The sequence below is a fragment of the Rhinolophus sinicus genome, chromosome 16, assembly GCF_057876585.1.
Source record: "Rhinolophus sinicus isolate RSI-liver-muscle chromosome 16, RSI-T2T, whole genome shotgun sequence".
Classification (NCBI taxonomy): Eukaryota; Metazoa; Chordata; class Mammalia; order Chiroptera; family Rhinolophidae; genus Rhinolophus; species Rhinolophus sinicus.
In genome coordinates this window covers 4,681,916-4,694,210 of record NC_142516.1, presented here as the reverse complement: position 1 = coordinate 4,694,210, position 12,295 = coordinate 4,681,916, and the positions used below count along the sequence as shown (strand labels likewise).

Below are 12,295 nucleotides of genomic sequence, written 5' to 3'. Positions count from 1 at the left end.
CATTATGTCCCAAAGCGTCAGGCCTTGAGATGACAGCGCTGATGCCATTTTGTGCTAATATGTAGTAGAACCAGAGCTCCTCGTCCTAGTTCACTGCCTGGCCAGTGCGTTACATTTCCTCTGACACCATCTTGCTTGCTAGGGCAGACACCAACATTGGAAAAGTTTGGGTTTTTCTATTTTCTATGTTGTAATTAAAAAAAACCCACAAAAACACGAATCTTTAAATTGTACTATTTTTGAGAGTAAAATATAATTTTCCTGTTGGCATGTCCAATTTTAGCAACTCCTTTTATATGTAAGTTAGCTATAGACAAAACAATCTGAAAATCTTTTCTAAATCTCGTTTCTGATGGTTATCTTACGAAAGGCAGTTCTTCAGCAGTTTGGCCCTGGGGGGACAAACTATTGATTTCTTGGTGGGCAGAATTCTAAGTAACTGCTAATTCATTCCTTTGGTGACAACTTTATTTGAAAATGGTTCATAATTTACTAGAAAGGAAATCTTTTCCTTCCTTCAACAAACGTTTGTTAAACTCCCAACAAACTTTTGTAAGTTTGGCTACAAGGACACGGTGGTGAAAGACAGTTTTGAGATGTACCTGGTGCCCTGTGAAGAGGCTGTTTGGCCAATTGAGTGGTGGGAAATGTGATAACTTGGTCTGGAGACTGGGCAGGGAGAGGCCCTGTGAGTCTTAAAAGAGAGTAGGATATTTAACTCTCTAGTGCATCCTTTGTTCTGCAGTCGAAGCCTGAGAGTCCCCATACGCAGCTATAATTGAATTATTTCAACATAATTGCAAACCTGAAGAAACCTTTCGTACAGTAACTGTGGGCAGGTACCTGAGCAGTCTGCTCCAGCCCTGGCGGAGGAACGCGACTTGCCCGAGTTCCCCTTACCTAGATCACGGCAGGAATGAAAACGGGACCCTTGCCTTCTAACTCCTTGTCCAGGGCTCTTGTTATATAACACACAGTTCTGCCTGGTTTTTCCCAGGCTCTGTTAGCCCAGCACCTCAACCACATTATGCCACGTCAAAGGAAGTTAAACTATCCTGAAAGAATCTGGTGTTTGAGATCAGAGGAAACCAGGGAGTAGAAATAGTCATGAAATTTACTGTCATTAGAAAGACTTCTTGGCAGCTAAAAGTCTGGGGGAAAGCCACTCTGAAAGTATACCATCTGTTTTGGTCCCCACCCCCCTGGGGTTTCGTAGGAGACAGAATTCAGTCCTTGGGACTTTGGAATTTCTACTATTTTGAAATGTTAGCAATGAATTAAAGATGTTTATGTACTCATAATTTTCTCTATTTCCTACATAGGAAGACAGATTTTATTCATGGGATGATTTATTGTGGGGTATTTTAGCACAGCTGAATGCCATTAAAAAAAACACACAAAACAAAACAAAACACTGTGATGTTGTAAAAGACTCATCCAATTAAAACTTTTGTTTTCTTTTTATTTTACAGGATTTGGGTCTAGTAATACTGGTTCTTTGTTTGGTCAAGCAGCCAGTACTGGTGGAACAGTCTTTGGCCAGGTAAATATATATGTTTGCCTTTCTTCATGTCCGCGTACATCAGACCCATCCACATTCTTCATATATTGTGTTCGTGTTGTACATACACGCAACCCCCGCAAACAGCCTTGTGTGATTCTCAAACTCCGCCTTCTTTAGCTCCTCTGGGGATGCAGGCTTCTCGGCCGCTAATAGGAGAGAATCACAACAATTTTGATCCTTTGAAAGCACTTTAAAAGCAAATTACGTGATTCCCATCAATCTTCTGCCTGTTCTGTTTGGCCAGGGGTTGGCAAGCTCCGACCGGTGGGCCAAATCTGCTTCTTAGCCTTTCTTTTTTTTTTTTTAAGGTCCTTGAGCTAAGAATGGTTGTTATTTTTTTAAATGGTTATTTAAACCAAAAGAAGACTGCAACAGAAACCACATATGGCCCTGTGTAACTGTGTGTGTTTCCAGGGACTCCTGTTAGTCATCTAAGCTATTTGAGTTTGGATGGCTAGTGCTTATCTGTGCGGGGCGTGGTTGTAAGTGCTTTATGCAAATTGACTCATTAATCATCAGTACTTCTGTAGGTGCTGTTATAATCCTCCTTTGACAGATGAGGACACTGAAGGCCCAGAGCGGTCAATTGGACTGCTTTCAGGTCCTAGTAACCTCATGAGGAATCGTTGCAAAGGAAGGGACTCTGCCATAGCGGAAATGGAAGTGACTTTCTGCAGGTGGACCTGGCATTTGTCCAGCAGTTTATAAAGCGGTAGCGATAGGCATATTACTTGTTTCTTCCACATCTTCAGTAGGAGATTCTCTTCATCCTCTTTATCCTTTGAAGATGCCTCTGCCCTAGTCTGTGCTCCTTCACAGAGACAAAGGAAACCTGATTTCCAGGTCCTGGTGACGGCGGGCTAGATACAAGCCAAGTTCCCCACTGAAAACAGCTAATGCTAGATAATACATAAAAACTATCATTTTAAAAGCACTGTTAAGCCAACAAGGTATTTTTGTCAAGCCAAATTAAAAGGAAAATGGGAACCTATAGAAGTGAGTGGAGCACAGACTTTCCTATTTTAATAACTCCGAAGGGCAAAGGGGCAGAAATCACTAATCAAGATATGCACAAAGTGAGAGATCCTACCCACAATAAGCTGGGGCTCCAGGTTCACCTCTCTCCCCGTGTGGGTGTGGCCTGACAGGGTCCTAGCAGGGTGGTGTCTGCAGATGTCTGGCAAAAGCAGACACTCTGAAGAAAAGTCACTGTACTCTCGGCCTCAAGTAATTTTTTTTAATTAAAGTATTGTTGGCATGCAATATTATATTAGTTTCAGGTATACAACATAGTGATTCAGCATTTGTCTTACAATGTGCTCACCACACCTAGTCTAGAAACCACCTGTCACTGTGCAGACTTACCACGCTATTGACTGTAGTCCCCTTCATCTCAAATAATTTTTAAGGACATTGATTCTCACACCTAAATTAGTCACTAAAGGAAACAAGGAATTATGACCAAGAGCCAGGGTAAACATCGGATGTATATTTACAAAGACTTCCTAGACTGTAAAACAGGGTTTTACATGTTTAAAAGAAATAGCAACAAACTTGAAAATACCAGGAAAGAAGTGTCCGCAGCTTTGAAAAAGAACTAAATAGAACTCCTAGAGAAATACAATAATTAAAATTTTAAATCAGCAGATTAGTCCCAGGTGATGAGAACGGTAATATACCTAGACCAGGTATCAGCAACCTTTTTCTGTAAAGAGCCTGATAGTAAATATTTTAGACTTTGAGGGCGTGGTTGTGTTCCCATAAAGCTTTATTTACAGAATCCGATAGCAGGCTGGATTTGACCCATGGACTATAGTTGGCTGACCCTTGAATTAGAAGGTAGGTCAGATTAAATCATCTGGGATGCCTCATGGAGAGCAAAAAAGATGGAAGATGCAAAAGAAAGAGCGAAAGTCCAACATACGTTTAATCAGAAGGAGAAGAGAAAGAATGCATGGCGATATTAGAAGAGAAAAGGACAGAAATTTCCCAAACCAGTAGAAACAGTAAGCCATGGGTGCAAAAGGCCAACAGATACCAAGCAGAATGCATAAGCAGAAACTGATTCTAAGACCTGTCGTAGTGAAACTGCAGAAATGCAAAGATAAAATATTAAAAGCACTCAGAGATAAAAAGACAGGTTACCTTCAAAGGAGCAAGAGTTGGACTGACAGCTGACTTCTTAGCAGTGATGATGAAAGCCAGAGACAGTCTACCTACCTAGAATTTCTGAACCCAGCAAAAAATGTCTTTAAAGAGTGAAGTCAAGACATTTTTTCAGATAGATCCTGAGAGAATTTATGCCTAGGAGACCTGAAGGACATTCTAAAGGATATTCCTCAGGCAGGAGGGAAAATTGACTTCACTAAAATTACAGCTTTCTGAATTTTAGGGTAAAACAAGCCATGAAATAGGAAAATTGTAGCCTGTGTAACCAAAAGTGTAATTATATTGAGACTATAAACCATACAAATCGAAAAAAGACAACTACACCCCCAGCAAAATGGCTAAAATTGAGAGGGTCGCTAATACCCAGTGCTGGTGAGGAAATAGAGCGATAGAAATGCTCCCACACTAAGGGAGTGGGAATTCACATAACCGCTCTGGAAAACTATCTGGTGATACAAGACTGGATATACAAAATCCCTCCTGGCCCAGCAGATCTTCTGGATGTGTGACCAACAGAAACGAGTGCCTTTGTTCCCCACAAGGTAGGGATTAGAATATTCCTAGCAGTATATTCAGAACAGGGAAGAGGAAGCAGCCCAAATGCGTATCAGCTGAAGGATGGATGAAGTAATGGTGGTATATTTATATAGTAGGATTACTCCAGAGCAGTGAAATGAAATGTCCTGCTCCTGTACAATACGAATGGATGGATCTCACAGGCATAGTGTGAAGTGAAAGAAGCCAGACACAAGTACATACTGTTGGGTCGCATTTACATCAAGAGTCAGTTACAGGCAAAACATAGCCCTTAGGATAGAAATCAGAATTGTGGTTACTTTCAGGCCATTAAAAATGGGGTACGAAGGAGCCTTCTAAAGTGCTAACAATGTTAGATATCTTGAACATTGAACATTCTAAAGGTCAAAATTCATTGAGCTCTGTACACGTAAAATTTGTGGACTTAATAAAAAAACACAGTAGAAGGAAAACAGGTGAAAGACTTCATCAAAAAAGGATAATGTTAGTTGCACAACATTTTGAATGTACTTAATGCCACTGAATTATACACTTAGCTGCTTAAAATGGTAAGTTTTATGTATACTTTACCACAATTTTTTCAAAAAGGAGAAGAAAACCAAAAAAATATGTAAAGGATGGCCAGAGGACCTGTAAACATACTCAGATTAATTAGCAATGCAAATTAAAACCACAAAGAGATGCACACTTGTGAGACAGCAAAAATTAAAAGCCCAACAATAGCAGATGCCAGTGACTATGCAGAGCAGCAGAACTCGTATAGACTCCTAGTTGGGGGTGTGAGTTGGTACAACCATCCTGGAAAATAGTTTGGCATACCCTGTAATAGTAAAGACCAGCCATTCCACTCCTAGGTGTGTTCAGAGAAACGCATGCACATGTGTGCCAGGATACAAGCGTGTTCATAGTAACCGGAAACTATGAACAACCCAAAAGTTGATCAACCTTCCAGTGGGTAAATGGACTTGTGTTACTGGAGTAGAATGTTACCCAGCTATGGAAATGAACAAATGAGAGCTAACGGGTGACTCGCACAGGCGTAATGGCATAATGTCGAGCCAAGAGATGGAAAACTTACGGTGATAAACTCCATATCCGTTACTTAGTCTCCTATTAGCCTTCCTTCACAGAAATTACATTTGCAGTTGGAAAGGCCAGAAATTCCAACCAGTATTTTTCTGTGATGGCAGGGACCTAATCTGTTCCATTCAGTGCTCTATCCCCACTGCTTAGGACTGTGGCTAGCACATGATAGGCTGTAAAAAGGAATAAATTTTCAGGCAGTAGGCGTATCCTCAGAAAAATCTAAGGATGCAAGGCAGATTCTGGCTAGGATATAGAATATCGTCACTCTTGTTATAACACACAAAACCAGATAGTGTGAAAATCACACTTATTCTATGGGTATTGGAATTCCCTAATGCTGTGTAACAAACGACCCCCAAACCCAGTAGTGTTTACTTATTTATATTTGTTTACCTCTGATGGGTGGTTTGGCTGTTGGTTCAGACCTTCACTGGAGCTCTGGCTAGAACATCTCCATGTGACTTTCTGTGTGGGCTGGGCTTGCTCACAACATGGTGGCTGCATTCCAGGAGGAATATTCAAGAGAGGGCTCCAGGCAGAAGCCACAGAACCTTTTATGACCTAACCTCAAGTCACAGGGCCTCATTTATGCTGCACCCTGTTATTCAAGGCGGTCACTGAGACCTGCCCAGGTCCAAGGGGAGAGGGCTAGTCTTCACATCCTGCTGTAGAAGAGCATATGGTTTTAGTTATATTTGCTTTGATCATCTTTGGAAAATATTTGTCACAGTAGGACTGTCAGAGTGACAGAAAGCCTCGTTGAATTGCTTTCCAGAGAGAGGAGCCCATCATAGGTGAGCACGATGGTATAGCAGCTTCTGGGGGCAAATGTCAGGTCTGGGTTTGGAAAGGCAGAAGAGAGGTCCTGCTGAAGATTGAGGACATTTACTGGCTATTAGAAGCTATTGGAAACAGTGAGGGTAAGCAAAACAAATGACCAGTAAACACATGAAAAGACCAATAGCATTAAACATTAGGAAAATGAAAATCAAAACTGTAATGAGATACCACATCACACCTATTACAATGGCTATCATTTAAAAAAAACAAAGAACAAGTATTGACAAGAATGTGGAAAAATTGGAACTCTCATGCATTTCTGGTTAGAATGTAAAATGATGCAGCTGCTGTGGAAAACAGTTTGGTGGACCCTCAAAAAGCTAACCGTAGAATGGTCATATGACCCAGCAACTCCACTCCTAAGTGTACCCAGAATTAAAAGCAGGGACTCAAGCAGACACTTGTTGCCAGTATGCATTGCAGCATTATTCAGCAGCCACAGGTGGAAACAGCCCAAGTGTCCATCAGCAGATGACTGGATAGATAAAATACGGTGTATACATGACGGGGAGGTATTTATTCAGCCTTCAAAAGCAAGTTCTCATTCATACTACACACAGGGGGACCTTGAATACATGGTGCTAATTAAAATAAGCCACACATAAAAGGACACATATTATAAATTTCACTTACATGAAATATTTAGAATAGGTTAATTCAAAAGTAGTCATTTAAAAATGACTACATGAATGGAGTCATTGTAAAGAGTATAAAATGTTCGGAATGATGGAAAAGTTCTAGAAATGGATAGTGGTGATGGTTGTACACACTGAATATACTTAACACTAATGAATTGCACTCTTAAAATAGTTTAAAATGGCAATTTTTATGTATGTTTTACCACAATAAAAAAATAAAAATAAAGGAGGCTAAAAATCTATTTTAAAAACAAAAAAAGAATAGGTAAACTCACATAGAGCCAAAAACTAGAGATTACCAGGGGCGGGGGGCAGGAGGGAATGGGGGCGCTGTAGCTGAGTGGTTACAGAAGGCTGGTTCAGGTGATGAAAAAACTTTGGAAATTGACAGTGGTGATGGTTGCACAACACTGAATATTAATATCACTGAACTGTATACTTTAAAATGGTTAAAATGGCAAGTTTTATGTCATGTACATTATACCACAGTTTTTTTAAACTTAATGTAATACACCAAAAACCATTGAATTTTATACTTTAAATCAGTGAGTTATATGGTATATGAATTATGTCCCAATAAAGCTGGCGTGCTTTTTGGTTTTTAATTTTGTTTTTAACAAATCGGGACCTGAAAGACTTGTAGGTACAACAGGAATTGTACAACAGTAATTTGTTCAGTATAAACCACCCCCCACCTCCCGGGAATTTTTGCTAAGAGAAAGGAAATAAAGGCAGGACTGAAAAGCAGAAAGAACTTGCACAGGCTTGCAATCTCCTGTTGCCTAGAACTGTTGAATCCAAAGGTAATGCTGCAACCCAACTACCTCCTGGCTCTAGGCTTAAACACTTAAAAGGCGAACAACCTAACTCTAAGCAAAGACAGTGTTGCCCTAACCTGGGGTGAATGAAGTCTATGACTCACTTCCCATTCAACTCAGCATGTAGTGAAATCGGAATAATGACCTCCTCACTTTAGGGTGCAGGTGAAACAGAGGGCTCTCACTCTAGACAAAAACGTTAGTGGTCTTCAGTCACCACACAACTGTTCGTTCATCTTACACAAAGTTTGGTATACCCCTCCCAAAAAACAATTACATAACATGCGAAGAAGCAAAAATAAAAGGGGAACTCACAATCATATTTTACAAAAACACATAGCCTTGATCTGTAGCTGAAGTTTAAATCTAGTATCTGAAATAAAAAATGATTAGACAAGTTTAACAGCAGAGTGAATACTACAGAAGAACAGTGAACTTGAAGATATGTCAATAGAAATTATCTATAATGAAGGTCAGAACAAAAAAAAAAAAAATTAGAACATTAGTGGCCTGTGCAACAATATCAGGCAGTCCAGTGTATTTGTAATCAGAGTTCCAGAGGAGAAGAGACAGAATGGGATGGGAAAAAAACATACTAGAATAAACAGTGGCCAATCTTTTCTAAATTTGTTGAAAAACGAATCTACAAATCCAAGAAACTCTGCAGAGCCCAAGCAGAATAAAGACTAGAAAACCACACCTAGACACGCCATAGTTAAGCTTCTGAAATCCAGATGTTAAAAGAAAAATTTTAAGCAACTAAAGAAAAAAGACAACGTACAGGGAAACAGTGTATTGTGTAGTTATAACGAGATATTAAATATATGACAACCATAGCAAAAATCTTTCCTATCTGGGAGTAGACCAGTGATTCTCAACGGGTATCGATTTTGCCCCCAGGGAAATTTCACATTCACAGTGTCTGGACACATGTTTGGTTCTCGTGAGTGGGGAATACAACTAACATCTAATTGGCAGAGGCCAGCAATCCTGCTAAAACATCCTACAACCCTGCAAAACAAAGAATTATCCAGACCAAAATGTCAGTAATGCCACTGTTAGAAACCATTAGGTAGACAAAGATTTCTTAGCACATAAAAGGCACTAACTATGAAAGAAGAAAATTGGAAAACTGGACCTTATCAAAATTACAAACTAATGCTCATCAAGAGACCTGTTATAAAAATGAAAAGGCAGGGCATAGACTGGGAGAAAATATTTATAATATATTAAACCAAAGGGCTTCTTCTGGGATATATAAAGAACTTCGAATCAGAAGTAGAAAGACAGCCCAGTTTTAAAAATAAGCAAAATACTTGGACAGATACCTTACAAAAGAGGATGTACAAAAACTTGCTCAGCAGTGTTAGCAGAGAAATGCAAATGAAAACCACAGTGAGATACAGCTTCATACCCGCTAGAATTATTAAAATTTAAGAACTTAACAAAACCAAATGTTGGAAAGATCTCGAGCAACTAAATCTCTTGATGCATTGCTGGTGGGAGTGGGAAATGGTTTCAGTCACTATGGCAAACCATTTGGCAATATTTTAATAAGTCAAATGTACACTGATTTTATGGTTCAGCAATTCCAGTCCTAGGTATTTACCCAAAAGAAATGAAAATACATGCCACAGGAAGATTTCTGTAAGGCTGTTCATAGCAGCTTTGTTCATAATAGCCCAACCTGGAAATTATCCAGATGTTCATTCCCAGAATCGTAAACACTGGCATACTCACACAGTGGAAAACTGCTCAGCGAGAATAAGAAGAATGACTGGTGCGTACAACAACATGATCTCAAAAGCGTATTTTGATTCCAGTCAGGTCACTTAGGCAAGAAAAGGAAATAAAAGGCATCCAGATTGGAAAGGAAGAAGTAAGACTGTTATCTGCAGATAACGTGATCATGAAAATCCGAAGGAATCCACTAAAAAACTATTAGAACTAATAAATGGGTTCAGCAAGTTTGTAGGACACAAGATCAATATATAAAAATCAATTCTATTTCCATGCATTTGCAGTGAACCATTTGAAAATGAAATTAAGAAAATGATTCCATTTTTAATAGCATCAAAACCAATAAAATACTTAGGAATAAATTTAACAAAAGTGCAAAAACATACTCGTATTCTGAGTACCATAAAAACATTGTTTAAAGAAATTCAAGATGATTTAAATAAATGGAAGGACATCCCGTGCTCATGGGTCAGAAGATTTAAAGTTGTTAAAAGGGCAATACTTAGCTAGTAAATTGTAGAGCCAGGACTGTCCAGATTAATTCATTCCTGCAGGAATTCAGTGATGAGTAAGACAAAGGGTCTGCATTTATAGAGCTTCCATTTGATGGAGGGGGTCAGTCTTTAAAAACAGTTTCATTTCATATCATTTTAAATACTAAGAAGAAAACAGGATAATGAATCAGGGAAGATGACTTAGGTTAAATAGGACATGCCTTTCTGAAGAAGTCTCGTAAATGTCTCTACATTTGTTTCTTTGAATTAGGATCAAATTAGGTTCACACTGAGATAGATTGATAGGTCTCTTAAGTCTCTTTATTAAGATTACCCTTCCTTGTCTCTCTTGTGTATTTCCTCATAATTCGGTTGTTGAATGGAGCAGATCATTTGTTCTAGAGAGTTCCGCATGGTCTGGTTGCTGACTGCATCCCCATGGCATAGCTTCCGAATTACCTTGCTCCTCTGTGCTGCTACTCCCTGTGAAGTGCGTGGGTCTGGGGGCTTGATGAGATCCAGGTTTGATTTGTGTTTCGGTGTTTCTTGGCAATATTATAAGGCTGGACTAACTCCTTACTTAATGATATTAAGGAATTCCTCTTAATTTTTTAGACAGTGATAATGATACTGTGGTTATGGTTTATGTTGTAGAGATTCATATTGGAAAATCAATGGAAGAAATGGTAAGGTGACTCGGACTTCTGCATACCAATAAAGGATGAGGGGAAGAAAATGGGGGTGTAGCTAAAACTCAGCTGCCTACGAGTTAGTTGTTGAAGCTTGGTGATGAGTATACGGAGGGTCCAGTGTTACTCTTCCGTCTACTTTTTGTACATGTCTTGAGATGTTCCATAATTTAAAGTTTTACAAACAGTTGTTATAACAATTAAAATGAATGGGATTCTCTCTAACCCACGTAAGAGGATGTAAGAAGTCAGTTCACTTCAGTGAAGTGTTACCAACTTCTGTTTCATTTCTACGGATAGCCATTCTTTTTCACATTATGTTTTTCAAAATTCAATTGAACCATCTGCAATTGCTGTGTTTTGGTAGGGCACCAGTGTCCATAGATTGGCAGCTTCCTGTGTTTCAGCGTGATGCATAGAAGTCAGCTACAAAATCTGGTGTCTTCTACACGCACTCGTCGACATGGCTTCTTTCCTTTCTGAGTCAGGTTACTAGTTATCAAAGCCTGTGCTTTTATGATTGGATTAGATGCCAAGTTTTAAAAAGCTCTACTCATATTAAATGGTTGTAGTAAACTGTTACTGTTGTTGTTGTTGTTTTTAAATTTAAGGGGTAAAAGAAAAAGTGAGAGCGCACACACATTAAGCATCTCACCCTCAGGGAAAATTAGCTTGTGTTCAGGATACAAGAGACCAGTGTGACAAAACCAGATGGGGGGCATGATGAAAGATAATGTCAAGAGATGGACAGCGGCCCAATCATGTAGGGTCTTTTATAGAACTTTGAAACAGGAGTGAAGTCACCTCGCTGCCATTTTAAAGTCATTCCAGCGCTGTTGGTAGAGGGTCGTGGAAGCAGAGCGTCAGTTACATCGTAGAGTCCAGGCAGCAAGTTAGGGTTGGGGGCTGGCACCAGGGGACTGGCTGGCTGTGCAGCTGCAGAGGCGGGTATTTCAGAGGTGGCCTGCTGTAGGTTTGGCCTCGGTGGGGATTAAATGATTCCTTGTTGAAGTGCTTAGAAACATGCCTAGCGCACAGAAAGTCCTCAGTCATTGTTCCTTTGTGGTGGTTGCGAAAATACCTTACAGCAGCCATTTTGGGAGCCTGTCATTTCAGGCACTGATCGAAAGTGCACTGCGCTTCTCAGCTCATTGCGTGTACTCATCGTTTTGAGGTGGGTGGTGTATTATCCCCATTTTACAGAAGAGGGACTTCAGCACCACTCTGCCCCCCTTTGAAGGGGGCTCCGGAAAGGTTGCTATACAGAGCGACCCATTTCTAAAAACCCATCTTATTCTATGTCGTCAGCCAAGGAGATCTCACACTTAACTAATACTAATGGTCCCTCAGATCTAGCACTGGTTTTCCTTCAAGAACCAATTTCTAAACAGAAATAGTGTGTGGTGCCTGCTACAGCTTTGAGTCAGCATGCGCCCTGAGTTAGCAACATATTCTGAGCAATAAATGTGCAGACTTGGACGGAATTCAGCTGTGGTCATCATTTCAACAATGGAGCTAATTTCAGCTTATTTCTGCACTACTGGGAAAGTCATTATGAACGAAAAGTGCACAAATTGGGAGAAAAGACAGTGTAAATCACCGGTCGTCAGTTGCTGATGACTTCAGCCAAACGCCAGAGGAATCAAAATAGTGGTACTCATCACCACCTCAAAATGTTTTTAAACTTTTTCACTTGGGGGAACTCTTGTGGGCTTGGTTT

General features: G+C 39.9%; 1 protein-coding gene across 4 annotated transcripts in view; it reads left to right on the top strand.

The window, feature by feature from the left end:
- NUP214 (nucleoporin 214) overlaps positions 1 to 12,295 on the top strand; it is a 92,003-nt gene that overhangs the window by 64,569 nt on the left and 15,139 nt on the right. For all 4 annotated transcript variants that reach the window (XM_074331195.2, XM_074331193.2, XM_074331194.2 and 1 more), the window contains exon 30: positions 1,473 to 1,543. In XM_074331195.2, the coding sequence (XP_074187296.2) occupies positions 1,473 to 1,543 (71 nt within the window). The remainder of the gene's footprint in view (positions 1 to 1,472; positions 1,544 to 12,295) is intronic.